Raw genomic sequence first — 27,349 nt, 5'->3', positions numbered from 1 at the left:
ATTTGCTCAAGGTGAGGATAGTGGGAAAGGCTTTTCACTCTTTTCCTTACTGTTGGTTTTGTTTAATTTTGTTTTTTGAGACAGGGTTTCTCTGTGTAGCCCTGGCTGTTCTCAAACTTGCTTTGTAAGTCAGTCTAGCCTGAAACTCAGATTACCCCCGAAATCTGCCTCCTAAATCCTGGGATTAAAGGCATGTGCCACCACGCCCAGCCTTTTCACCCTTCTACAACTGTTCACCTTTATACGCATGCGTGACAGGAGCGAGGCAAGATCACCAGGCTCATCTATGCTTTCTCCGATCTATGTATTGTTTCTAGCCAATGAAGCTACCATTGGTCTGCCTAGTTCTGCCTTGGATGTGTCCTACCCCCGGGAGCCAGTCCATGTGGGTGCCCTGGAGCGGGTGGCTGGCAGCGAACCCGTAACAGCCACTATTCTACCACAGCTAAGCACCGGACCGGGGACCAATAGCACAGTCAGGCTTCTGGATTGGACAGGGGTTTCCGCACCTTTAGCTGGAAGCAGCATGCGGGTCCGTCTCCCTAAAGACTGGCAGGTGCAGGGAGGGGCCAGTGGGATTGAAGGCGGGGCTTGAGGCGGAAAGGTTTGAAGCTGGTAGAATCTGAGGCTTAGAATGAGACATCCTGAGACTGGACTTGGTGGTGGAGGGTCGGGGGACATGGGCAAAGTCTAGAGGCCCCTTAAAGCATGAGCTGGCAGAGCTAAATATATAAAGTGTGGGTGACCCAAGGTATGGAGAGCTGGAATAAGGTCCTAGTCCTCAGAATTTCCTGTATCCCAGTTCCGGATAAACGAGTACGCGCCACTGAACATCATAGGAATGGAGCGACGAAGCCCGGAGCAGCGACACGAGGGTGGGCCGGCTGGAAAAAATACGGGCATCCAGCACCCTGGTAGGATCCTACTTCCCGGTGCGATGCGTGGGTGGGTGAGGCTTGGTTAGATGGGCTCGTGACCGGATGCGATCCTAAGTGGAGAAGGCTGGAGGATGCTGTCCAGTAGGAAATGGGCTGTAGGGGGATGTGGGCGGAGCCTGAGTGTGCTGTGTTTGGGTTGGAAGATTGAGGCCAGCGATCTCCCACAGATATTCACCAGGACACTCAAAACGTCATTTCTCTGGAACCTCCAGTAGACGCAAGCTCCTGCAAATGCCAGGCTTGTGGGCCTCAACAAAATATTAGCTTAGACGTTGGTTCATCGGGAGACCAATGTCCACAGCCTTTCCAGAAGAGGTAAGAAGAAGGGCTTGCAGCTTTTCTTGCTCTGTTTTTAGTTCTTAAAGCCTCCTTCCTGTTCCGGGTTTGGAGAATGTGGGTACATTGGATGCTAATGAATGAATAGAATTTTCTCTCTAATAAGACCCTTCCATTTGTAGGTCAGTCATTGTAGAAAACTCAGGCCGTAGCATCACTTCTGAGCTCCTAAAACCCATGAAAAAGAGGAAACATAAGGAGTATCAGAGCCCATCAGAGGAGTCCGAGCTGGAAGCCATGGTAAAATAACGTCGCTGGAACCTCAGTTTCATATTCTTGTCAATCCGAGATAGGGGGGCTGGGTCAAGAAGTCTCCTGTTGCATCCTACTCCCATTTTTTTTCAGATTCCATCTTGAATCACATTATAAACCTTATTAGAGGAAGGGAGGGAGGGAGAGAGGGAGGGGGAGAGAAAGAGAGGATGGAGACTAAAGCAGGAAGATTCTCTTGGGCGAGTGAATCAACACAGAACCGTTCACATACTTAGTTCCCCCTCTAGAAATGAGAGTTGTAGTTTCGATTGTGTAATGAGGACTTCTGTACTCACGTGGATCTGTACCTCCCAGTGGTACAGACCTAAGCAATGGATTGACTGCAGGAACTCTGTCAAGGATTACGCATAACCCTAGAGTTAACACTTTCAATTTCGGGCATAACGACCAGAGAGCCAGCCAGGGACCAGGGATCAGAGGCTGAACTTGTAAAACAACCCATGAGGATAATAAGCTGGCATCATCAGACTTTCTTTTAACACAGAAGCAAGGAGAAGGAAAAGACCTAGAGAGAGAGCCCACCCCCAGCACCCCAGAGAATGAAGAGTGGAGTAGAAGCCAGCTGGGTATGGTAGCCTGTATTTGTTTATATGAAGTGTCTATATACTTCTGAAAGTGTGAGATTGAAGGTGTGGGGGGGGCATGGTTGTGGTTGTACATGGTACATGTGAGCATAGATTAATGTATATGAAGCAAGACCATTTGTAGTCTGTTCATGACGATGTGTTTATTCTGGGGGTTGTTTATCTTGCGTTATACATCTGTGAGGAGGCCCTGCTAGGAAGTCTGGGCTCAGCATCTGAAGACTTGAAGAGCCACATGGCATTACTTCCTTTTTTGGTGGGATTGGTGAGCCCACACACGTCATTGGCCAGACCTTCCTGTCATAGACCCCTTTCCTGGTCTTTTGGTTCTAAGGGATCCTTCTGATTAGCTCCTGCTCTCAGGACTCCTGTTAGTATTTCTGTTGTCCTAGATGACAGCTGCCAACTGGATCTAAGCAGAACTTATCATACTAGTCTTCACCAATGTAGCAATTTGTATGTCTTCCTCCCCTAACACTTATACTCTATCAACACTGAATTTATTTCTACTTTTATTACACTGAAGGGAGGTGCATGTGCCTCAGGGCCTATTGGGGGTCAAAGGACAGTTTTCCAGAGTCAGTTCTCTCCTTCCATGAGTCCTAGGGAACCAATGACTGGACAGCAAGCGGAGCCATCTTGCCAGCCTGGAACCAAATCTGAGGTTGGCAGGATCACTGTGTCTCAGCTGCTAAGCCTAGACCCTGGTATGGAATGGGTTCTCAGTGGATGTTTGGTAGCTAGGTGAATTGATGGCGTGTGTGTGTTGGTGCCCTCATGGATTCTACTTCAGTTACATGAGATTTTCCCATCCTGGGGCGAACCAGAAGAGTGAGCTCAGACACCGTATGCCACCTTTTCTGTGTACTCATTTTAAGGACAATGACAGGTAGGGCTTGGTGTCCCACACCTTAAGTCCTAGCACTTGTGAGGCAGAGACAAGTCTCTGTAAATTTGTTTGCCGGCCTAGTCTACATATCAAACTCTAGGCCAACTATCTTAGTCATTGTTCTAGTGCTATAAGGAGACACTGTGACCAGGGCAATTGTTATCAGAGAGAGCCTTTCATTGTGGGGCCTGGCTTACAGTTTCAGAGGTTAGTCCATTATTATCGTGGTAGGGAGCATGGAAGCAGGCAGGCAGGAGCTGGAGAAGTGGCGCTAAGCTACATCCTGATCATCAGGCAGCAAGAGGGAGAGGGAGGAGGGAGCAGGGAGGAGGGAGGAGGAAAGAGAGGGAGAGAGAGAGAAAATGGGCTTAGCATGGGATTTTGAAACCTTAAAGCCCTCAAACTCCTAATGACACACTTCCTCCAACAGGGCCACACCTCCTGATCCTTGTAATCCTTTCAAACAGTTCTACTTCCTGGTGACCAGGCATTCAAATACATTAGCCTGTTGGGGCCATTCTTCTTCAAACCACACCAATCTAGGCTATACAGTGAGACCCAGTCTCAAAACAACAACACAGAACCAAGACAAGGGCACTGTTAGTGAGGCTGCTCATCAGGTAAAGCTCTTCCAGACAACCTGGATTGAAGTGTCAGCACTCACAGGGTGACCCTGGATTGAAGTGTCAGCATTCACAGGGTGACTCAGCCATTTAACTCCAGTTCAGAGGATCCAGCATGCTCTTCTGATCCCTACAGACACATGATTTTTTTTTAATTATTAATTTTAAAGATGTGATAGTTGAGAACGTCATTCCACAGGGCTGTATATACTGCAGAGATGCCCAAGCGTTTGGGACTTGAGGACAAACCATGTCCGGTCTTTTACTCCATATACATCCAGATCCATAAGCTAGTGGCACTCCAGGATCGGCTAGTCATGGCTTTTCAGATTCAGAGCGTCTTTCTCTATTTTTTTATACTTACTTACTTACTTACTTACTTTATTTATTTATTTATTTATTTACTTATTTTTATCTTTTGTATTGCTGGGGATAAAATCTAGGAGCTCACAGGTGCTAGCCAAATGGCCTCTGGGCTATATACCCAGACACTTATTCTTTTTTATGGGGTTGAAAATCTCTTTCTTTCTTTCTTTCTTTCTTTCTTTCTTTCTTTCTTTCTTTCTTTGTTTTGTTTTGTTTTGTTTTTGTTTTTGTTTTTGTTTTTGTTTTTTCAAGACAGAGTTTCTCTATATAGCCCAGGCTATCCTGGAACTCACTCTGTAGACCAGTCTGGCCTCGAACTCAGAAATCCGCCTGTCTCTGCCTCTCAAGTGCTGGGATTAAAGGCGTGTGCCACCACTGCCCAGCCAGACACTTTACTCTTATTTTAGACAAATATAATTTGGTCAGTTATCTTCTACTATTAATTTTTTGATATATTTGCTTTTGTTTTTTCTTTTTGGGTTTCATGGCAGAATCTCTGTCACTGCCCGAGACTGGTGGCCTTCTTGCCTCGGTTTCCCAAATGCTGGAATTCCACACCCATATGCTACCATATCCAGCACCATTAAATCGTTTTTTTTTTTTTAATTTTTATAGCCTGTTTTTGTTGTTGGTTTTTTTAAGATTTGTTTTTGTCATATTTATGTGGGTTGGTTTGCCTGCATGTATGTCTGCGCATCACGTGTGTAGAATGCCCACAGGGACTAAGAGAAGGCATTGGATCCCCTGGGACTGGGGTTACAGATGGTTATGAGCTGCCATGTAAGTGCAGGGAGGCAAACCCAGATTGTCTGGAAGAGCAGTGAGCATCCTTAACCTCTGAACCATCTCTCCAGTCATCTCTCGCCCATTAACTCTTTATGTATTCCAGATATGAGTCACGTGTCAGAGGTAAATACAGATATTTTTTGCCTTGTCTTTTCTTTTTTAAATGATGTCTTTAGAAAAACAAAGTCTTCAGTTGATTCTATCCAGTGTATCTTTTGGGAGGATAGTTGGGACAGGGTCTATGTAACCCTGGCTGTCCTAGAGCTCACTCTCTAGACCAGGCTGGCCTGGAACTCACAGAGATCCACCTGCCTTTGTGTCCCAAGTGCTGAACACCCAGTTAGTTCATCATTTTAACAGTTTAGGCATAGATGTTTATGAAGTATAGGGTTTTAATGGCGTTATTCAGCTATACTTCACACAGACTACTGCCTATCTACTTGAAATATGCAGTTGTAGCATAGTATGTATGCAGAGTCATGTAACTATCACCATAGTAGACTTTTAAACATTTCCCTCCAAAGAAGCCCCGTACCCATCAGTGGCCATCCCCAGAAGTCACCTTTATCCTCCCAATAACCAGCAGTTTACCTTCTATATACATAGATTTGCCTGCTTGGGGCATTTCATTCAGTGCCTCTGCTTGCACCATCATAGATGTGGTCCCTTGTGTCTGGCCTCATTCTCTTTAGCATGGTGGTATCAAGATCTAGCCATAATTTAGTACACTTGGGGACTTTATGCCCTTGGGTTAAGTAATATCTGTCCATCACCTGATGGACAGATTGCTTCTGTGTTGGACGGTTATGCTCTCTTGTCTGAATATTGTACAAGTTTTTGTGTAGATATATGCTTCAGCTTTATTGAGCATGTACCTAGGAGTGAAGTTTTCTTCCACATAATGGCTCTTGGACAAATTACAGGTGGAGACTGGTGGCACACACCTTGAGTTTTCCAAAGTGGCTGGAATCTTATATCCCAGGATGTACGAGGATCTAGCTTATACCCGTCTTCAGAGTTTGCTGCCGTGTGTCTGGTTTTCCCTCTTAGCCATCCTGTGGGCTGTGAAGTGGTATCTCCCTGTTGTTTGGATGTGTGTTCCCAAAGACTACTGAGCGATATGTTGGACATCTCTTTATGCAGTCTATTAACCATCTACATATTTTCTTTGAAGAAATGCCTATTCATAGCCTTGTAAACTTATAAACTGGATGCAAGAAACTGATTCTATATTAAAATGCTATAGTGACGTATGGGATTGTGGAGGGGCTGAGAGTCTGCGTGTAGTTCAGTAAAGACACCAGTCAGGATACCAACTACAGGGACCTGGACTACTTCTTGCTTGCTTTCTCTTCCTCTTCCTTCCCCACTCCTTTCTTTCAAAATTCCCCTTGGCTTTTTAGGGTATGATTTTTCTCTTTTGTTTTGAAACAAGATCTCACTAGGTAGCTCTCTCTGGCTGGCCTGAATCTTACTACATAGACCAGGCTGGCCTCAAACCCACAGAGCTCCATCTGCCTCTGTGTCCCTGATGCTGGGGTTAAAGATGCTCACCAGCACTCCCGACCATTGGCCTCAAAGGAATGACTCAGCCACTGAGCTTCTGAGGCATGCACTACCCTGTCTGGTTTAGTTAGGTGGTTTTGTCTTTTGAGGTGAAGTCTCACCCTTTGGCTCCAGCTAATCTCTGATTCACAGTTTCCCTCACCTCTGCCAATCCCGAGTTATAGGCAGGAGCCACTCACCTGGCTTACAAGCAATTTCTGATTTCCGTCTGTTTTTTGAAACACATTCTCATTCTGTAACCCCAGGCTGGCCTGGAGCTCACTGTGCATCTCTGGCTGGCCTTTCTTTTGCCTCTGTAGAGCTTAAGATTACAGGCACGTGCCGCCATGCTCAGCGATATAAACACCTTCTTAACTCAAGTTCCTAATCTAAAGTTTGATGCAAAATTCTACAAACTCTTAATTTTTTGGGTGGGGGGGGGAGAAGATGGTTCCCTGGCTTTCATTACTTTTCAAAATATCCCCAGTAGCAGCATGTTCATGAGGCAGTATCTCCTGACCTAGTCCCTTCTCCCCACCTCACCCCTTTTTTAGACAGCATCTCACTGTGTAGCCTTAGATGGCTCTTGAACATTGGCCCACTCTAGATCTTGTCTACTGTGTATCAGGCACTGGCTAGGAGCTGAGCTTCAGAGTGAGCTAGACACCAGGCCCCCTCAAGGAGCTCACGCTTGCAGAGATGTGATGGGTAAGTAGCTATCGTCTAACAGTATGATGTATGATATATCATTTAACAATATGTTATATATCATTATAACAATATGACAGGCATCACATATGGGATATGTAAATACAAAGCTGTTTCATGGGACAACTACCTCATGCAGTCAGTCATTCCATGACGCGGTCTGTCCATCTGTCCTTTCTCTAGTCGCATAACAAACACCTGTTGAGCATCTACTCCTGGTAAAGCCCTAGATGCCGCAGCTGGGTCTCGGTCTTAGAGGGTAAGGAACGTTAGGAAGATGGAAGGAAGTTAGGTGCAGGATACTCAAACCAGAGGACTCAGCCTATGCAGGGCCACAGAGAGAAAGGCGAGAGGTTCTCCATACAGTGTGAGCAGGAAGGAGTGGCTAGCTTACAGAGGCTTTGTGGGCTGTGGACAAGTGTATGGTTTTGTTCTTTAGGTGGAGATAAGATATTTGGGGACTTAAAAAAAAAAAAGTCCTTGCTGTGCCAGGGGTGATACCCAGGGAGGGGCTCCCCCTTCTCAGAGGGGAAGAAGGGGGAACTGGGAGAGGAGCTGTAGCGGGAAGGACTAAGAAAAGAAGGGGGAACTGATATTGGAAAGTAAAGTGAACAAATAAATGAATGAAAACAGTCTTCACTTTGGAGATAGTTTACAATGTAATAAGTTTGGAACAGGAAGACAAGAAGGAGAATCTTAGACTGGTTCAGAGCCAGGGCTAATGAGGGGCAGTGGAGACAGACCCAGGAGCTGGAATCAGCCGGACTGGAGGATTCTGGGGAGTAGAGCAACGTACAGACCGTGCAGACCACTGCCAGGTTCCCAAGTGGATGAACGGATAGACGTGCCAATGTCTGCGATAAACAGCACCAAAGGGACCACAGGCTTTGGCATAGTCATTTCTAGGTTAGCTTTGACCAAGCTGAGCTTTCCAAGGGCATGTGAGGAAGCAGGAACAAGCACAGAAGTATCTCTGGAAGCTGGAGGGCATCTGTTTTACAGATGACCTCTGTGATGCCTTCATACAAGTCATATAAATGCGCCTCTTCTTAGTAGACCAATCAGAAGAGGCTCTTTCTTTACTGTGGACACCCACATGGTTTGGCAGGGAAGCCAGCTTGGATGGCAGCCCCATGTAGCCTCTTGGCCAGGTAACAGCGTATAGCATATAGATTGCGCAACCACAGATGGGAGCTTTGGGACTTACTTGAGTTTGGAGATAAGACTAAACGTTCACTGGGGGAAAGGATGCAGGAAACTGGAAGAAACCAGGGCTTGTCCACGGAAGGAATCCAGATATTACAGGGAGATATGGGAGCCAGGCCTCTTTTCTGAGGCTGATATGCCATACAAGATCTCTTTTCTCATCTATGAAAAGGGTACCAGCCTTTTCTGTCACCCCAGGGCGTTGGGAGTTCTAAAGGAGATGGTGTATATGAAATCCCTGAAGCATCTCTGGACTCCCAGTTCCTGGCAGCAGACAGGACACACAGGTGGCTCGGCTAAATGGTAAAAGGAATAAGGTTTTTTTTTTTTCCCAAGACGGTTTCTCTGTGTAGCCTCCCAAGTGCTGGGATTAAAGGCATGTGCCGCCACTGCCAGGTGAAAGGAATAGTTAAGATAAAACAAGATGGTGTGTGACCAAAGGCCGAAGGCCAAAGACCTGTTACATGCCAATGAGAGCATCAAGTTAGCATTGGTGGGGACTGTGGAGATGGCTCAATGATTAAGAACACTGGTTATAAGCCGGCCAGTGCTGCCATACATACATCTTTAATCCCAGCACTTGGGAGGCAGAGGCAGACAGATCTCTGAGTTCCACGACAGCTACACCGAGAAACCCGTCTTGAAAACAAACAACAAAATCCAAAGAGCACCAGCCATTTTTCCAGAAAACCACATGGTGACTCACAACCTTTTGTGACTCCAGTTTCAGGGTGATCTGTCGCCTTCTTCTGGCCTCCATGGGCACTGCATGCACATGGTGCACAGGCAGACATGCGTGTAAGACACCATGCACTTTTTTTTTTTTTTAAAGTCAGTACTGGTGCAGGGGAGGAATTGATGTGAGAGGAAGCTGATGATGTAAGAGCTGACAGATCAGCATGGTGCCTGTGAGAAGTGTCTGCTGGGATGTGGCGTGGTGTGGGCATCTTATAGCTTGATTCTATTGGAAGATGGGTAGAGGGGAGTGAACTCAGGACTGAAGTACCTAGGAGCAACAGAGGTGCCCGAGGTAAGAAGGTTAGCAAGTGCTGAGCTACTGACTGAGCTTGTGTCGGGAAGATAAGGCCAACGGGATGTTATCTAGGAAGAAAGGCCTGGGTATTGTGAAGTGTTTTGTCATAGCGGTGGTCTGGATAAAATAAAGAATCAGACAGGGTGTCGTGGTATCCCAGTGAGGATGCGGGGGACAGCACCAGTGTGATTAGCCTGGCATCCTGAGCTCTGAGCTTGTGTCTTCTTGCCCCTGCTCACTGAGGAGAGATGAAGCTCTGTAGAGAGCAGATGTTCTGGAGGAACGTAGTAGGGGTCTTACTCCAGACAAAGGATGCCCTGAGGAGATGTGCACTAGATTTGGCATTAGCATTAACCTCTGGGAGAATTTGATAGCTCAATTGATCAGTTGATGAACAAAATACTTGTCTTAGCCCAGTGGGGTCAGGTCTTTGGGAGCTCAAGGTTTGGTGCGGCTAACTAAGGAATTTAAGACAGCTGTAGAACAAACAAGTTCCACGGAGGACTAAACCTCTTCCTGAGCTAGCAAACCAGCACAAGCTTGAATGACCCAAGGCCAAGGGGACCAGAGCAAGGGGAACTGGGTCAGTGTGTCAGTCTTGGGCAAGACCAGGAAGGATCAGTAACATGATTCTAGTCTTGTTGGCATTTCATAAGGACCTCTTCTAGACCATGTATTTCAACATCCTCACAAACCCTTTAAGGCAAGTAGCACCACAAAGCTGAGTCAATTTCCAGAAGAAATTAAAGCTTCCCCCTCCCCCAAATAGAAGCTGATTCTTATGTGTTGCCGGGCCTCTGGTTGTCTGTGTCCTTCAATGAAAGGCAGCTCAGCTGACGTGGTCAGCCTACCTTCTGGTTAACTGGCTATCATAGCCTTTAAAGTGCCCTGTGTGTGGAGGCCAGGTATCTACTAGCAGAAAAACTCCCCACCTCTCCTCCCCCAGGACTCTTAAGACTCTGGGGTATGAACAGGACCTGAACCGTAGGTTCTGGAAATCATACATGTATATTTGTGTGTGCCTGTGTGTGCACATCCACATGTATGTTTGCACACACTTGTGTCCATGAACGCATTTACTCACGACACACATCTGTGCTCACCCTCAGCACGCACGTGTCTGGGAAGACTGTGGCTTTGGTTCACATGCTGTGGTACGCCAGGTTCACACCCACATTTGTATGTCTGTTCCTCTAAGTACTTAGGGGAACAATATTTAGAAAGGTTTCTTGTTTCTGTGGGTTCTCTCCCCCACTTCTTCCTTTCTGTTCACCCCCCCCCCCCGCCCCGCTTCTGTATTTCCCCCTCTTCCCTTTATGAGCTTGGGTAGCACTGTCATTAAGTCCCCTGGCTCAGGTCATCGCTAATCCTACCCTGTACATTTCTAAGGACAGACTGGCTGAGTCTTTGTGACCTTCCTTGTTGCATAATCCGAGGGGCTTCTGCTGACAGTGGCTTGTGTGGGGTGGCAGAGAGAGGGGGAGGAGAAACAAATAATCCTATGACCTCACCTCAGGTCTGAGCCCCCTGTGCCTGTACTGTCCTAGCTGAGTCGGGCAAGAGGTACACATGGACAGTCAAAGGTTTGCTTGGAGGCTAAGCTAGAGCTTAGTCAGGAGAAACAGGAAGATGACCCACGCCTCAGGAGCCAACCCATCTCTCTTGTCTCTGCAGTGTCCAGTGAGAAGAAGGAAGGCTGGTCCTGGGAGTCCTACCTGGAGGAGCAGAAGGCTGTCACAGCCCCAGTTAGCCTCTTCCAGGACGTGAGTCAGGAGTGTCGGCCCAAGCAGAGTTTATCCTCTCAGTCCAGGGACTTACCACTAAGAGCAAGCCTTCTGGTGTTTTCTACCAGACAATCCTTGATGCACTAACAGAATGAAGAAGTCCAGAGTTGAGAAGGGTGCACTGTAAAGAACTTTCTAGATAAGAAGAAATAGAGAGGTGGCCTCTAAGCTCACCCCTCACCACCTGACTTGTGGATTTTAGGACTTTTGACCCAGTTCAGCATTGACCTCACCGTGAGGCAGCTGAGAGAACCGGTTAAGTCTAGCCCTGACCCAGCCCTTCAGAATAGTCCTGCAGCTCTCTCGTCCTCTAGTGACCCCTATAGGCAGAGCCCCCAATAAGTCACCCTTTGAGATCAGCAAGGCAGATGGGGCCTAAAGACAGCTCCTTCACCCCAAGCCCACTAGGCAAGTTGATAAGGCTGAGTGGCAGCTGGGTCCTCTCCACTCTGTGCGTTGACAGTCCCAGGCCGTCACCCATAACAAGAATGGCTTCAAACTGGGCATGAAACTGGAAGGCATTGACCCCCAACACCCATCTATGTACTTCATCCTCACTGTGGCTGAGGTGAGCTGGAAATACCCTCCCAATGTTTCAGTGTAGCATGATGGAGCCTTGGTAGGTGGGGGCTGGGGGGATGGAAGGGAGGCACTGCCCTGCCTCAGGAAGCCCAGACATCCAGGGGCGTCCATTGGAATACAGGGAAATCGAAAAGTAAATACTGGAGAGTAGGTAAGAAGCCATGGGACACCACTGTTAGTGAATAGTATTTAAGTTGTGTATGCTGGAGGTGGGGTGGGGCACATCAAAGATACAAAAGGTACAGATGCTGTCTCAGATCGAATAAGGCCCTGTCCTCTAGGGAGGGAATCTGTGAGATGGGCGTGGCCTTGACACACCGTGGGCTTGCAGATGAAGACATATTTCATTTGGCCCCGAGGATTAGGAAAGGTGTAGGAAGGCCTACCTGCCACCATTCTGTGCTAGAGCAGGAAGTCCCAAGCAGATGCAGCAGAGTGGATCCTGGGGCACGAGACAGAGTATGAACATAGCGGGGTGCATTGAGAGGGTCCAGTGAGAGGAGGTGGCAGAAAGAGAGACCCCAGAGGCACAGAGCGAGCTAAAGTCCTTTCCATATCCGGTCTAAGGTTTAGGGAGGCAGGGGACTCAGCGAACCTGCTAGCACTGGATCCCTGAGACTGCAGGCTAGACCGGGAAAGGTGAAGGAGGCAGAGCGAGGCGCCTGCTGGCATTGACCTGCCTCTGATTCTTTTTCACGGGCCAGGTGTGTGGCTACCGCCTGCGCCTGCACTTTGATGGTTATTCCGAGTGCCACGACTTCTGGGTCAATGCCAACTCCCCTGACATTCATCCCGCTGGCTGGTTTGAGAAGACTGGACACAAGCTGCAGCTTCCCAAAGGTAAGATCTCTCTGGGTTGGTCCCTGGAAGGCAGTGAGTCCCAGACTCATCTCTTCCTCCTTTCGGGTCACCCTGCAACCTCCTTGGTTTTTTGTTGTTGTTTTATTTATATTTGTTTTTATCCTAAATGTGCAAGGCAGTCTCTCCATCCCATTCCGATACAGCTCCCCTCTGAGGCTTTTCAAAACTCTTCGAGTGTTTTCTGTCTTCCTTTAGCATAGGGTCCCTGAGGGGTTTGGGGACCTCAGACCTGCCTGTTTCTACTTCATTATTTGGGCCCTCACCATGGCCCAAGCCTCTGCAAGGTACTCTGTTCCTTCCCCCTCGAGGGGCCCAGGTTACAAGGAAGAGGACTTCAGCTGGAGCCAGTACCTGCGCAGCACAAAAGCTCAGGCCGCCCCCAAGCATCTGTTTGTAAGCCAGAGCCATGTGAGTATCTGAGTAAAAGTGGCATCATCCCTGAGGCCAAAGGAGTGGAACTCAGCTGTGTCTGATCTCTGCTGGTTCAAGAGGCATGTCCACAGAAAGACCAAACCCGAAATGGGGGATGCTGGTTACATCCCCCCACCCACTCCCTCCTTCATCTTGTCTTCATCTGTTTGTTTGGTTTTTTTTAATTACCTTTTTTAAAAATTGTATTTCGCGTGTGGGATGCACCTTGCTGCATAGCGCACCTAGAGGTCAGAAGACAGCTTGTGGGAGTGGGTTTTCTGCTTCCATGTGTGGATCCAGGGATTCAGACTCAGATTGTGTGGCTTGAAGGCAGGTGCCTCCACCCCCTGAGTCATCTCACCAGCCCTCTTCCATTTTGTGTTGCTATAACAAAATAATACAGAAAGAAATGAGCCTTGCTTTGTCCTATAGCTTCAGAAGAGGAAAGTCTATGATTAGGTAGCCCTTTCTGTTGAGCCTCTGAGGCAGCTCCATGGCAGCTGACCCCACACTGTTGGAGACGTGTATGGAAGAGATCGCAGGGGTCAGAGGTGTGGAAGCATAAGCTTGCTTGCTTTCCTTCTTCCTCCTTTCTCTTCCTAACTTCCTTCACTTTCTTTTTCTTCTTTTGGGTTTTTGTTTTGTTTGGGTTTGTTTGTTTGTTTGTTTTGAGACAGGGTTTCTCTGTGTATGTAACCCTGGCTGTCCTGGAAAACTCCCTCTGTAGACCAGGCTAGCCTTGAACTCAGAGATCCAACTGCTTCTGCCTCCCAAGTGCTGGAATTAAAGGTGTGTATCTCCACTGCCCGGATCAAGCTTTAATTTTTCTTTTGTGATGTATTTTATTTGTGTGTGTGTGTGTGTGTGTGTGTGTGTGTGTGTGTGTATGTGTGTCTGTGTGTGTTATCTGTGCATATGCCAGTGCCTATGTGCTGCACACCCCAGAAGAGAGCATTGGAACCTGGAGCTGAAGTTACAAACATTTGCAGATCATGAGTGCTGGAATCTGAACTCCAGGCCTTATGATGGAGCAGCAAGCACTCCTAATCACCAGGCCGTCTCTCCAGCTTGCTTCTCTCAGTGACCAGTCAGGGTCCTCCAGTCCCCTTCCGGCCCAGGACCCTTTAGGAGACACGCCTAAGCCATAGCATTCTCTGCTGCAGAATTCTTCCCTGTACATACAGGGCCCTTGCTGGCTCCAGGGCCTGGACACTGACTTGACTCTGCTCAGCTATCCTTCCTTTGGTTTGCTCTGCGGCTCACTGTGTACGGTCAAAGTCTATCATGGCAGCTGTTTCCTTTCATCTCTGACATTTCCGCTAGCTCACCTCCTGCTTTTAACCTGGTCAGAGGCAGGTGGCAGGTAGCTTGTCAGCAGTTACTCATCACATGATCCTAAACAAAGGGTCTGAGAGAGAGGGAGCCCCCACTGAGAATACTTCCATACTGGGGGCTGGACCTGCAGCTTAGGGGTAGAGTGGCCCTCAGATGACCATATAGGCCAGGGACTCCACTATGCTGTTCACAAGGACAGTTGCTCTCCCATTCCAGTCCAGTCCCAAAGACTATAGTTGGAAGTAACAGGTGATTAATAGGATCCCACCTCCTATCGTGACAGAAAGTGCAGATTTTTTTTTTAAGTCAAACTGTTTGAATTCTGGCCCTGCCATTAACTGGCATTGTGTCCTGGACCACAGATGTCACTCCCTTCTAAAAGGAGAAGATGTTTGTGTTGGACATCTTGGAAGACGAGGAGGTGCTGTTTTCTAAAGCTTTTGTCTGGTCGTGGTAACTCCCCTAGTGTCCTCCCCACTCCCTGTCCGCTTCAGGGATGGAACATGTCAGTGCTCCTCCCAACCATTCCACTGCTGCCCCAGCTGCCTCAGGCAAGCATGGCAAGGCTTGTTCAGGTAGGGGAGACTTGTCCTCAGCCTGTCAGAACTTTTGGGTAAATTCATCATGACAGACACTTACCTTCTCCCACAAGTCAGCTTGTGATGATCATTGCCCTTGGAGGACAGGAAGTCCCTGAGCGGCCCAGAGCAACCCTCATTCCCGACCTGTTTCTCCCTTGTGTCCATTTCCCTCTCCCAGGCAATTCTTGTAGAGACCCTGCTCCTGTGTTTGCCAGGGGCTCTGGGATAGCTCCAGCCAGCCTGGCCTGGTTGTGGCAACTCTCTTCTTGCTCCTAGAGTACTCCACCAGTGGGCTTCCAGGTAGGCATGAAGCTGGAAGCTGTGGACCGCATGAACCCCTCCCTCGTCTGTGTGGCCAGTGTGACAGATGTGGTGGACAGTCGCTTCCTGGTGCACTTTGATGACTGGGGCGATACTTACGACTACTGGTATGGGACCTGCTGGGAAGGAGACACCAGGGGCATCTTCTCTAGGACCTCAGACACCTAGTCCACCCCTGATATTTACATCTTTTTCCAGATTGGGAGAAGGGGGTGGGTAGTGAGCTGTCCCGTGTATCTGAGTGTCATGGGATATATGGCTCAGTTTTTCCCATTTTATCAGAAAATACCTTGGTTCAGATGCACACACATCCCTTCATAGACCTCCACTACCTATTATGGTGTGCTAGAGTTTTCAGTTAATGTGGTAGTGTTCTGACCCTGTGTTAGTCCTCCATCTCTCTCTCACACCAAGGATGCAGAAGTCCCCAGTACCATGCTGTGAGGACACCAGGCTCAGCCCTCCTCATTTGTCCTGAGACAATGATATACTCTTGGGTTTCAGGTGTGATCCCAGCAGCCCCTACATCCACCCAGTAGGCTGGTGCCAGAAGCAAGGAAAGCCCCTGACGCCTCCACAAGGTGAGGCTGCTGCCCGGGCATGCGTCCTTCCCAGGCCTGGTTCTCCCTCCTTGTCTATTAACACGTTAGACTCGTTCCCTGTACCTTGTTTGCAGGCCCTGTAGGATCAGAGTAGGGAACAAATAAGGCCTGGAGCCTTGACTTTTTGGGGTTTTGGAGAAGAAAGTTATATGACTACCTCAAGCATGTAGGGATCTCAACCAAAAAACATATGTCCTTCCTCCTAGGACCGCCACAGGCCCAAGAATAGGAGAGATTTGGATAGGACTAACTAGGTGCAGTAGGGTTGTAAGTGATGGAAGCTAGGATTCCAATAACTCTGAGCTTTTGGGGTTCTGTATGCTTTGTTCCCTCCGGGATCCATTTGCCCCAGAGCCCCATGCAAACAGCTAACTGTGGTCACATGGGAGAAGTGTCTTCTCCAAGAATCTCCAACCCTTCTATATTCGTTTGGTTGCAGTTGGTGGTGGTTTTTGTTGTTGTTGTTTTTGAGGCAGGGTTTTTCTGTGTAGCCCTGGCTGTCCTGGAACTGACTTTGTAAACCAGGTTGAACTCACAGAAATCCACCTGCCTCTGCCTCCCAAGTGCTGGGATTAACGGTGCGCCCTACCATGCCAGGCTTCCTTCCATGGTCTTGATCCTGACTGGGGACAGAGAGTTCCTTGAGTCACTTGGCTGGCTCAGATACTGTTCTCACCCTCTTCTCTAGACTACCCAGACCCTGACAGCTTCTGCTGGGAGAAATATCTAGAAGAAACTGGGACCTCAGCTGTGCCCACTTGGGCCTTCAAAGTGGTGAGTTGACTCTTGCCCTCTCCAAAACTGAGCTTAGGAAGATGTGGTCCTGTCAGTCAGCCAGCAAGGGGCCTTGGCCAAGACACAGTCTCCCCTGTAGCTCTCTTCTCAGAGCCTCAGATCTTCCAAGCTGAGCCTTAACCTGACGGAACTTGTCTCCCTACAGCGACCCCCTCACAGCTTCCTCGTCAACATGAAGCTGGAGGCTGTAGACCGCCGGAACCCAGCACTGATTCGTGTAGCCAGCGTGGAAGATGTGGAGGACCATCGGATAAAGGTGGCTCTGGGACCCTAGGCTGGGGACGGGGTGGACAGGTCAGTGGGACAGGAACTCTAGAGATCAATCAAAGTCATAGCACGAGATAGGAAGCTAAAGACCCCAGATCTCATTCTTTCCTTATCTGTGATTCACTTTTGTGGGCTTGGATAGGTCCCTTTGCCTCTCCAACCCAATGTTACCATCTGCAAAATGGGTCTAACCATCCTTGTCCTACATAAGGACTGGATGGAAATGATGACATTTTAACCAGTGACATGCTGAGAATACATGGCCAAAAGCAGTTACTGTGTAGGTGGCCCCTGTATTCTTCCTCTCCAAGGTCTTCACCTAGGCTTGGAGAGAACCCCTGAGCCCAGCCAACCTCCTGACTGAGCTGGCCTCCCAGAGCCATCCCTGACCCCCAAGGGCTTTTCTTCCTCAGCTCCACTTTGATGGCTGGAGTCACAACTATGATTTCTGGATTGATGCCGATCACCCAGACATCCACCCTGCAGGCTGGTGCTCCAAGACAGGACATCCCCTGGAGCCTCCTCTCCGTGTGTACCCCTAGGGCACTCTTCTCTTTCCCATTCCATCAATCTCAGACAACCCTGCCAGGGCTCCAGTGCCCTCAGTGAGCCTGGGATGCCTGTCCTCCTAACCAATCCCCAGGACTTCCTGCTATACTAAACCAAGGCATGCCCACAGGCCCCAGCAAAGTATACAAGAGCCAAACCTCCCTTCCCCACTGATAGCTGATACTCCATGGCAGGAACGGCACAGCTTGGCTCTGGGCCTGGTCTCCAAAGAACTAGTTCTGAATACTCTCCCCCTACATGGAAACTGTCACTTCCCTGTCCCACTCCCCTGTCTCCAGGACTCTGTGCCAACTTCTGTTTCTGCCTGTACAGGGCCCAGAGAGTCCAGCTCTGCCTCCCCTGGGGGATGCCCCCCTCTCAACCACAGGAGCCCACCCCACACAAAGACTTCCAAATATAGCTTTCACCACCGGTAAGTGAAGTCACAGGTGAGGCCCAGAGCAAGCAGGTATTGTTCAGGGAGTGTCTTTTACAACTCTGGAGTGAGACCCATCAGGACCTGAACAGGGCCAAGGCTAGGGAGCCTCTGTAGAGACGCTTGGTCCACCCAAGTAAAGCCTTCATCTCCCCAGGAAGTGCCCCACTCCTGGCTGTGACGGCTCCGGCCACGTCACTGGCAAGTTCACAGCTCACCACTGCCTCTCTGGCTGTCCACTGGCCGAGAAAAACCAGAGCCGGCTGAAAGCGGAGCTGTCCGACTCGGAGACCGCAGCCAGGAAGAAGAACCCGTCTAATTTGTCCCCAAGGAAAAAGCCTCGCCATCAAGGCCGGTGCGGAGGCCAGGGAGTCAGGTCCTGGGCTTCACGGGTGTGGGGCCTCCTGTCTTCTTGAGGCAGCCACTGATCCCCTGCTGCGGCCCTGGTCCCTCTCTCTCCAGGATTGGACGCCCTCCAAAGTATCGCAAGATTCCAGAAGAAGACCTCCAAGGTGAGTACAGGTTCCCCACCCCCACCCCCCGCGCTCAGGGTCTTGCAAGTGGGTGCACAGAATGCCCTGAGATGGATGGGATCAGACACCAGGGCACCAGGGAGAGGGGAGCTGGGAAGGAGGCTGCTGCTTTGAGTCTTTGGGTGCACAGAGCAGTGGTAAGAACACAGGATGAGGCCTTGAGTGCCATCTGTCCCTACAGACCTGCTAGGAGGCTTTAGAAATAGTTCTGTATTTCCCCAAGGTGGAGCAATGGCCCTGCTCCATGATTCTGTGGTTCCAGGCATCCTCCAGAGACTGTGGCTGTCAGTTGTGTGTCCAGCAAGTTGCTGGACACCTCAGAACCTCCCTTTCCTCACTTGAAAGCATGGCTGGATCCTACCTTTGTAGAGTCAGTGGCTGAAATGATGGAGCGCCCACTGCTTACCGAGCCAGGCTTTCTGTTCGCCCTCTCTGGCTCTCTGACCTCCTGCACTGTGTCTAACTAAGGAGCAGTGGGAGCTTCAGAGGCGAAATCATTTGCTCGGGGTCATTCACCTTGTGAGGGACTGAGGTGTCTCATTGTGTATCCAGATTCCTTGATCCTGGTGACATCAGTCAGATTCTGAGGTTGATAAGAGTTCACTGTGTGGTGTGGTGTGTGGCTAAGGAGGTCTGGTTAAAGTGTTCAGCCCTCCTTAACAGGCTAGCCCAGGGGCAGGCTATGGTCCCTTTTCTGCCTGCCCGTGGTGCGCATGGTCAGCTCCCTACTGCAGGAATACATTCTAACCACTAGAGGGCCCATCCCGATTGCTGAATGTGCATAGTTCTTTGGTTTGTGTGTATGTGTGTGTGTGTGTGTGTGTGTGTGTGTGTGTGTGTGTGTGTGTATACGCATGTTATGATGTGCACATGGAGATCAGAGGTCACTTCATAGTGTCAGTTCTCTCTTTCTACCCTTATATGGGTTTGGGGAATCCAATTCAAATTCTCAGGTTTACACAGCAAGTACTTTAAGTACCTTTATCTGCTAAGCCATCTTGCCAGCTCGGAAATCAGTCTTTCCCGATGGTTGTCGCTGTAGCCCAAAGGAGAAGAAAGGTCTCAGGACTCACCTGAGCCACTGAGGCATCTCAAGGACAGAGCCTAGGTGTCTCACCTCCATAGAGGGCTCCCTGCTGCACCAGTAGGCCTTTAACCAAAAAGGGACAGCCTGGCCACAGCGAACCCTTCTAGAGGAGACTCCTCCCACATCTATGGCAGACCTCAATATAGGTACACGTCTTTCACCTCAGTGAAAAAAACTTTTCTCTGTGTGGATAGGTGTTTTGTTTTTTTTTAATGCTATAAGTGCTTAAGAGAGTCTCACTCTGCTCTGAGGACTAAGATTGGACCCAGGGCATCAAAAGGGGTTTGCATGGGAGAGAACCTAAGTTATGGCGAGTAAGGGAGACATAGCCATCGGGTTGTAGCGGGAGCTGGCCATCAGTCCCAGGGCACAGCCCCACAGTGCTGCTTAGGTGAGCAGTGCACAGGCTGAGATCCAAAGACTGGAGGGAATGACAGGCAGGCCATAGTCGAATCCTAAAGACCTGGGGTAGAGATACAAGGAGCCAAGAGGCTGAGGCTTAGGGAGCGAGGTGGAGAGGGACGGTCTATAGCAGGCAGGGGCTGCCATAGAGAATATGGCATCAGAAGTGTGGCATTCTGCACCCAGAATTAGTAGCAAGCACTAAAAAAGAACAGTTACCGTGAACTCTGGACCAAAGCACAGTAAAGCGTGCAGGAAAATAGCCAAGCTGCCTGAGGTCCCTGGACCTGCTGGAGAGGATGGGGTCAGGTGATCAGCCAAGGAATCACGTAAAGTCCAAGGGACGAGCGACAGGCCTGTTAAGGAGGAAGCCAAGCAGAGTAGCATCCGTCAGTCACCTGACCCATAGAGCCAGGGCTTCCTGAGCAGATCAGTAAGCAAGTGCTAGGCAGCCCAGGGTTGGAGAGCTGATAACTCATTCTCTAGGGCAAGAATCACCCTAGGCTAAGAGAACTGATCAGAGTTCAAAAGGACTTCAGAAAGGACACACAGAACTCATCTCTGATGTAGGGGATGAACTTGCTTGGACACTGGAGACTACTTGAGACCAACAGTTCCAAGAGAGCGTCCTCATAAGTCTCAGAGTGCTGGGATCACTCTAGACAGTGGGTGCTGAAGTCTGGGAGCAAGCAATCCATTTGCCCAGCAGGAATAAGTACCAGATCACCCACGTGACTCTGCAGGCTTTCAGAAGGGGCCATGTCCCCTGTGACACAGATATGGGCTGTCCCTACTTCTGCCCATCGTGCTCTGCTTCTGCCTTCTAGCCCTCCCTCCCAGTGTGGTACACCAGTCCCTCTTCATGTCCAGCTTGCCAGCCCACGCTGATCGCCCACTCTCTGTGAGCTGGGAGCAACACTGTAAGCTATTGCCTGGAGTGGCGGGCATCTCAGCCTCCACAGTCTCCAAGTGGACCATTGAAGAGGTACAGAACCTTTCCTCAGCTGCCTCCTTCTCCTCCTCCTCCTCCTCCTCCTCCTCTTCCTCCTCCTGCTCTTTTTCCTTCTCCTCCTCCTTTTCCTTGTCCTCCTCTTCCTCCTCCTCCTCTTCCTCCTCCTCTTCCTCTTCCTCCTCCTTTTCTTCCTCCTCCTCTTTTTCCTCCTCCTCCTCCTTCTCTTCCTCCTCATCTTCCTCCTCTTCCTCCTTCTCCTTCTCCTCCTCTTCTTCCTGCCCTAAGTCTCCTTCTAAACCACACCTTAGCAGGAATCTCAGGCCAGGGCCTGCTCAGATGGAGCTGCATACTACTCCCGACCCAGTGTTCATCCCTCCTAGCCACAGTCCCTCGAGCTGCCCAACAAGGCTGACCAAAATAGGTCCCTTGTGGTGGATAGAAAGGGTGCATTCTGTCAGCCACACTTTAAGGAACAAGGGACCTTCCCTCATGTGCCTTAAGACTTGAGGATCCTCTGGGGCTGATAAGAAAGAACCTGCTGGCACAGTTTAAGGGCACCAAGACCATGTAGTCTCAAACCCCTCCCCTAGTTCTCATCCCCTGCTCAATATATCTCCCTTGGTTTCCAAGGTCTTTGGCTTCGTTCAGACCTTGACGGGTTCTGAGGATCAAGCTCGCCTCTTCAAAGATGAGGTAAGGTACACGTGCGAGAGACAGAGATGAAGTCACTGCCACTGAGCTGGCAAGAAACTGTTACCCTCACCAGCCTTATCTGAGCCCGAGAGGGGCCTCTGACCAAATTCTGTGGGAGAAATCTTGTAGGGACTGTGGTCCAGCTTGGGGGTGCTGTGTTCAGATTCCCGTTGGGAAGGAATCTGTTTGCTCTCGTTCTCTCCGCCCGGGGTTGTTTGAATTGAAGCATTTCACAGATGGGATGTTGGGGAGAGAACCCAGCTTGGACCAGGCTAAGCAGCTACTCCACGATTGAGCCACACCCCTACATACCACTGAGCCCAAAGCAGATATCAGTGGCGTAGGTGTAGGTGTTTGCTGGAGAGAGTCTAACTCACTACAGCACCCCCAGAGCTTAGGAAAGATGTGAAGCCATGAGTTACAGGGAGAATGCCAGGTGTGACAAGCAGTCTGGGCTGGAATCCTAGCTCCATCTTGAGCATCTTGTCTCCGAGCACACATCTTCCTGTTTTTGTGATAGAGGTAGAGCAAGTGCACTGAGGGCTGCCTTGCAAGTCATTATGAACTTCAGTAAGAAGGAGTGAGTCTTCACAGCAATAGATCTGGCAGGATCCTATCCCTGGCACATGTGTACATCTCTCCAGCAACATTACAGAATCAAATAGAAACCCCATCACTATACCAAAAGTCCAGTATGGGGGAGACCTCTATAAGCGGTAGTCTGACTTTTTGTGCACAGTTGTTCTTAAATAAAGAACTTTATTTGTGACTCTTTTAATTTGTAGAGTTTGAAACTAGAAGGAGCCCTTGAGTGTGTTTAAGGCCTCCTTCCAAAACAACAGAAGCATTCCCCTGCAGCAGCACAGTGTGGTCTCTGGTCTTGCCCCTGTACTGCCCATCTTATTTATGCTCTCTGGGTGTCCAGACTGACTCCTATTTCTAGAACATTCTGACCAACATGGAGCAAATGCACTGAGCTCCTTCTCCCTGGGATGGCTTTCTCTTCTTTTTCCCCACTTTCATTTCCTTGGGGTTTGGTTTGGTTTGGTTTGGTTTGGTTTGGTTTGGTTTGGTTTGGTTTGGTTTGGTTTGGTTTTGGTGCTTGGAATTAACCCCACTCTTCTTGCATGCTAAGACTGTTCTTTACCACTGCTCAGTAGCGACTCATCCACCCACCCACTCCAGATGACTGAGGTGAATAGCCAGTGCCACATGTTTTATGAAACAAGTGAACTTGAGTCCACTATCATTAAGATAGAACACCCCCATTATATCAGAAAGTTCTGCCTCAGCGCCTTCTGGTCAGGCCTTACCCCAAAACATAACCGCTGTAGATTGTCAATTTTTCTTTTCATTTTTTAGCGCTGTGGATTTATAGCACTGTAGATTGGCTTTGCCTGTTCTTGAACTGTGTGGACAGGATCAGACAGCAGGTGCTCTGTGGGTCTCTCCTGTAGTGTCCGGAGGGGGGACATTGTGTAATGCTGCATACACTCAGGGTTTTTCTCTATTTAATGCTCAAATGGCAGTTCTCCTGTTCATGGACATTTAAATGTTTCCCCTTCTGAGTCCTTTGCCTCAAACAACCCCCTTCCCCTGCTTTCTTCACCCCATTCCCTCCCCACAGCTGGCTTTTCTCCTCCCTCACTTCAGCCTTTCACACACCTGCTTCATCTGTCTGGGGATGAAGTTGTTTGAAGTAAATTACAGGCATCACAGTATTTCACCCCTGACCCCTTCACCCCTGACCCCTGCAACTCGTGACTTTTTTTATACAATGGTGTTATTGCGTAAGCAAACAATCAGTGCTAGCTCCTCCGACCGTTCACGCCCTGCCCATCCCCACATTTTCCGTCACCTCAGAACATTTTAAAAAGTCATTCTTGAGCCAAGTTAAGGCCCACATAAATTATTTGATGTGTTTTGTAGCCCTTCAGTATCTCCCATTCTGGAATAGTACTCTCTTTTTTTTCTTTGTAACATTTTTAAATGTTTAGGAGTCAGAACCAGCAAGTTGGCTAATAAGCAGGTAAAGGTGCTGCTTGGCACCAAGCTTGAAGACCTGAGTTTGATCCCTGAGACTCCCACGATGGAGGGAGAGCGCCGACTCCCGGAAATTGCCTCTTGGCCCCCACATGCATGTAGTAACATGTACACATCGAGCACTAACACCCACACTCATGCATACACAAAATAAATAACTTTAATAGAAAAAATTAAAACTAGAATCAGATCCAAAGGCTTGTTTACATTCACGTATTCTGCGTCTCTCTGATTTGGGGGCAGGAATAGGTCAGAGGTAACAACAAACCCCATGCGATAGCCCTCAAGATCCAGTGTCTGCCCAGCTTGCTATTCGGAACCCTGAGCTTGACAGGTGGTCCCCATGGGCTGCTGTGGGGTTTCTGTTGTCTTTGTTTTTGTTTGTCTTTGCTCTGGTTTGGCTTCAGGCATTTCACAAATGCTAGATCACAGGCGTAGGTATGGAGGCTGTTGCCCAGGTTACGAAATAAGTCCAGGCAGCGTTTTTTTTTTTGCTTTTTTTTTTTTTGTTTTGTTTTTGTTTTTTTTTTTAAGCTGATGACTAATGAATGAAGCTGCTTAGACCAGGAGCCAGGCTGGCTCCCAGGGCTGGCTTGTGACCTGTGCAGCGACATCCTGGGGCCCTGTGCTTAGAAGAACCTGGTAGTTGGCTTCGTGCTCAGCTGTCACTATTTTGAAATTCTTACTAACTTTCAAACAAGGAGCTCCGTGTTGTCGTTTGCCAGCAAGCCCCACAACTGTGTCAGCAGCAACTGGTTTCTCGAAGCTACTGTCTATAAGGGCTTCAAGGACGCTTTTTCCAGAGCAGATACTGACACAGACTAGTCAGCAGAAAGACAAAGAAAAACTTTATGTGTGTGATGGCGGGGACCAGGTTTCTTGCTTTCCTTCTCCGGCCCCATTGTTGTCTTCCTTCTCTCCTTTCTCCCTCCCTTGTCCTTTCTCTTTGCCCTCCCTCCTCCTCCCCTCCCCACCTGCCATGTGCCCTTTCTCTCCTCCTCTCCGCCCCCACCTGCCTTTCACCTCACCTCCACCATGCCTGACCTCTCCCCCACATATCTTTCCCCCCTCCTCCGATCCCCTCCTCACTCTCCCACCCCCTCAGATGATTGACGGCGAGGCCTTCCTTTTGCTGACACAGGCGGACATTGTGAAGATCATGAGTGTCAAGCTGGGCCCAGCCTTGAAGATCTATAACGCCATTCTCATGTTCAAAAACACTGACGATGCCTTTAAGTGACTGGTTGGGGCGGAGGGGGGAATCCTCCCATCCTTACTGGGTTCCCTCTGCAGACGGTGCTTCTCTCCCAACTTGAGTTCTGCACTCCTGTCCTCACTGTTCTGGAGCAGAGGAGCCTGAGGAAGGAGGTCTCAGCCCCCAGTCCTGGAGTTATTTGTCTCCAGTTGCCCCAGGGAGGGTGTGACTAAGGCCTGACTGATAGAAAGGACCGCAGGTGTCCTGGCTAGGGCAGCCTGCATCTTCAGCCATCTTGGTTACTGACTTAGGAGGTTAGGTGGAGCTGCCTAAAATAAGCATCCTCTATGCAGAACCTATGTCCTTTTGTCATCTCTATGTCCTTTCTCCTCCTTGGCACTTCTCCTCCTACTAAGAAATGACCATGATCTTGGCATACATGCTTACACGTGAAAGGTGCCTCCCTGTCTGCTGTTGGCTGTGTACCCTTGCTCTCCGTCCATGGACAACCCAGGCCCCATGGCTCTTCCTCTGTAGATGCTTAAGTCTCTGACATATGGGAGCTTCCTACTAGGAGCCTCTGGCTGTCTTTTCCCTTTTGCCTCTAGGCAGAGATGCAGAGCCAAGGCACCCTTCATGAACACTTTCAGTGCAGGATCACTCAGCATGGAGTGGGCGGTACGGAGTGAGCAGATGGTTAGAGCCCATGGCATAACAATCAGGGCCTAAGTTCCCTGATGCTGTCTCTGTTGGGTGTGGGAGAGATAAAGTCTGGCCTAACAAGCAGTCCAGGCTAGACCGTCAGACACATTGGAGTCTTCGACCTCAAGTATAGCTCCAGAAAGTGTGATGGCAGCCTCATTCTATCTGTGTCTGTGAATCTCAGCCAAGATATTACACATGAGGGAGAGGCCCCTGCCAGCCCAGCCTCCTGCCAGGAGGGTGTGGTACTGGCTAGCACACAACCCCTGTGACGTCACCTTCACTCCGTTTCTTAAATATTTCTCATTTTGCTCTCTAGTCTGACGAAGGCCACTTACAGTAGAGAGTTGGAAAGGTCCCCTCTCCTGTCTCTGAGCTCTTGGGCCCTTCTTGCCAGTCTCCAACAGTCTCTCACTGCCAGCTAGGCTCCTGCTGGGGCTCTGGGACTTGGACCTTTCTGTCCAAGTGGAGGTTCATCTTCCACTCTGTTACTGCCAAGCCCGCCTCCCAGCCTGAGTGGGGAGTGCCAGAGCCCAGGGGGAGCCACCCCTCCAGTAGATGGGAGCCGGTGCCAAACTTCATCTGGTGCTGAGATGGGCCTGCTGGCTGAAGAGCAGGGTTGTCGCCCTCTCCAGTATACTTATAAGTCATGTGGTCTATCTATCTATCTATCTATCTATCTATCTATCTATCTATCTATCTATCTATCTCTGTGTGTGTGTGTGTGTGTGTCTCGCGCGCATGCGTGCGCACACACGTGTTGGTCTCTCAGCAGTATCTGTCAGGTGCAGGTGTGAGGTGCAGTCCTGGGACTATGAAGGGCTACTGTTAAGCTATGAGGCTTTATTACTTCCTCAGAAAGGGGAAGCCAAAAGTCCTATTGATTTCCTGTTTCAGTGCTTTGGGGACCTCCCCTCCCTAGGCCAGACAGCTTCTGGGGGATAGCCAAGTGGCACCCAGCTAGCCTGCCAAAGGCTCAGATTTCCTTTCCCCTTCAGCCCTCAGGGGGTAACTTTCTGGGAGGACATTGGGCAAGGTTGGCCAAGTGAGGAGGGAGGGCTAGGTTGACAGATGTGACATCACTGCCCCTTTGCTGGAAATAAGGAGGTGCCAATCTCTCTCAGTTGTCTGGGTTGCACTGGAAATTGCCACCTCCTGGCCTTTAGCCCGCCCTGCCACACACTGACTAGTCTGAGAGAGCAGCAAATGTTCTGTGTTCTTATCTGGTGCTGTGAGACCACACAGTTCCCAGGAGAGGGACTGCACAGCCTTTGCCATGCAGCCCTGCTCAGTGATGGTTGCCTGTGGAAAAGACCAGACGGCCTTGGAAAAGAAGACTCGCAGCCTCCCAGCTCTAGGCCACACCCCTTCTGCACTAATATCAGAAACCAAATCTTAAAAGTCAAAAGAAACCTACCTTCCAACCATCCCCCAACCCATCCACCCCACTGGGTCCCCAGATAAGACCATTGCACCTTAACCTGGGAGTGCAGGCAGTGGGTGACTGTTTCTGGCACTTGGACCCTGGACTCCAGCAACAGGAACTACGTATACTTTGTCCCCAATAGACTTGTCCAACCTCTGCCCAGCCCTGGCCTAGGACAGAGATGAACTTTGTTTATTTTCTGAGGCAGAGATGATGGTCCCAGAGTCTGAAAATGAAACCTGTTTGCACCTTCATTCATACGCACTATGATGGGGTTACACTTATTTTTTACTTGCTCTGTGTGTCTGTGTGTGTGTTCTCTCTCTGTGTCTGTCTGTCTGTCTGTCTGTGTGTGTATGCTCTCGAGCGTACAGTCTTAAAGAGAACCCTCTGGTTTAAACTAAAGTGACTGACTCTTGAAAGAAGAAACGTTACAAACAAAATATAGTATGGCTTGTCTGTGTATTGAAAACAACATAAATAAATAAATGGTTGACTGGTCTGC

At 49.3% G+C, this 27,349-nt stretch overlaps 1 protein-coding gene across 1 annotated transcript in view; it reads left to right on the top strand.

Annotated features, from left to right (window-relative positions):
* The window catches only part of L3mbtl1 (L3MBTL histone methyl-lysine binding protein 1), a 30,960-nt gene extending 3,611 nt beyond the window's left edge, over positions 1-27,349 (top strand). Inside the window, exons 4-23 of the mRNA XM_028769683.1 lie at positions 318-532; positions 803-914; positions 1,106-1,253; positions 1,397-1,514; positions 2,032-2,113; positions 10,962-11,050; positions 11,535-11,639; positions 12,358-12,493; positions 12,831-12,922; positions 15,118-15,269; positions 15,667-15,743; positions 16,453-16,538; positions 16,705-16,815; positions 17,240-17,354; positions 17,709-17,808; positions 17,969-18,166; positions 18,274-18,323; positions 20,661-20,818; positions 21,416-21,478; positions 24,627-27,349. Of these exons, the coding sequence (XP_028625516.1) occupies positions 318-532; positions 803-914; positions 1,106-1,253; positions 1,397-1,514; positions 2,032-2,113; positions 10,962-11,050; positions 11,535-11,639; positions 12,358-12,493; positions 12,831-12,922; positions 15,118-15,269; positions 15,667-15,743; positions 16,453-16,538; positions 16,705-16,815; positions 17,240-17,354; positions 17,709-17,808; positions 17,969-18,166; positions 18,274-18,323; positions 20,661-20,818; positions 21,416-21,478; positions 24,627-24,761 (2,342 nt within the window). The 3' untranslated portion in view covers positions 24,762-27,349. The remainder of the gene's footprint in view (positions 1-317; positions 533-802; positions 915-1,105; positions 1,254-1,396; positions 1,515-2,031; positions 2,114-10,961; positions 11,051-11,534; positions 11,640-12,357; positions 12,494-12,830; positions 12,923-15,117; positions 15,270-15,666; positions 15,744-16,452; positions 16,539-16,704; positions 16,816-17,239; positions 17,355-17,708; positions 17,809-17,968; positions 18,167-18,273; positions 18,324-20,660; positions 20,819-21,415; positions 21,479-24,626) is intronic.

The sequence above is a fragment of the Grammomys surdaster genome, unplaced genomic scaffold (assembly GCF_004785775.1).
Source record: "Grammomys surdaster isolate TR1022 unplaced genomic scaffold, NIH_TR_1.0 193, whole genome shotgun sequence".
Classification (NCBI taxonomy): Eukaryota; Metazoa; Chordata; class Mammalia; order Rodentia; family Muridae; genus Grammomys; species Grammomys surdaster.
The sequence above is the reverse complement of the archived record's forward strand: the minus strand, read 5'-3'. Positions and strand labels throughout refer to the sequence as shown.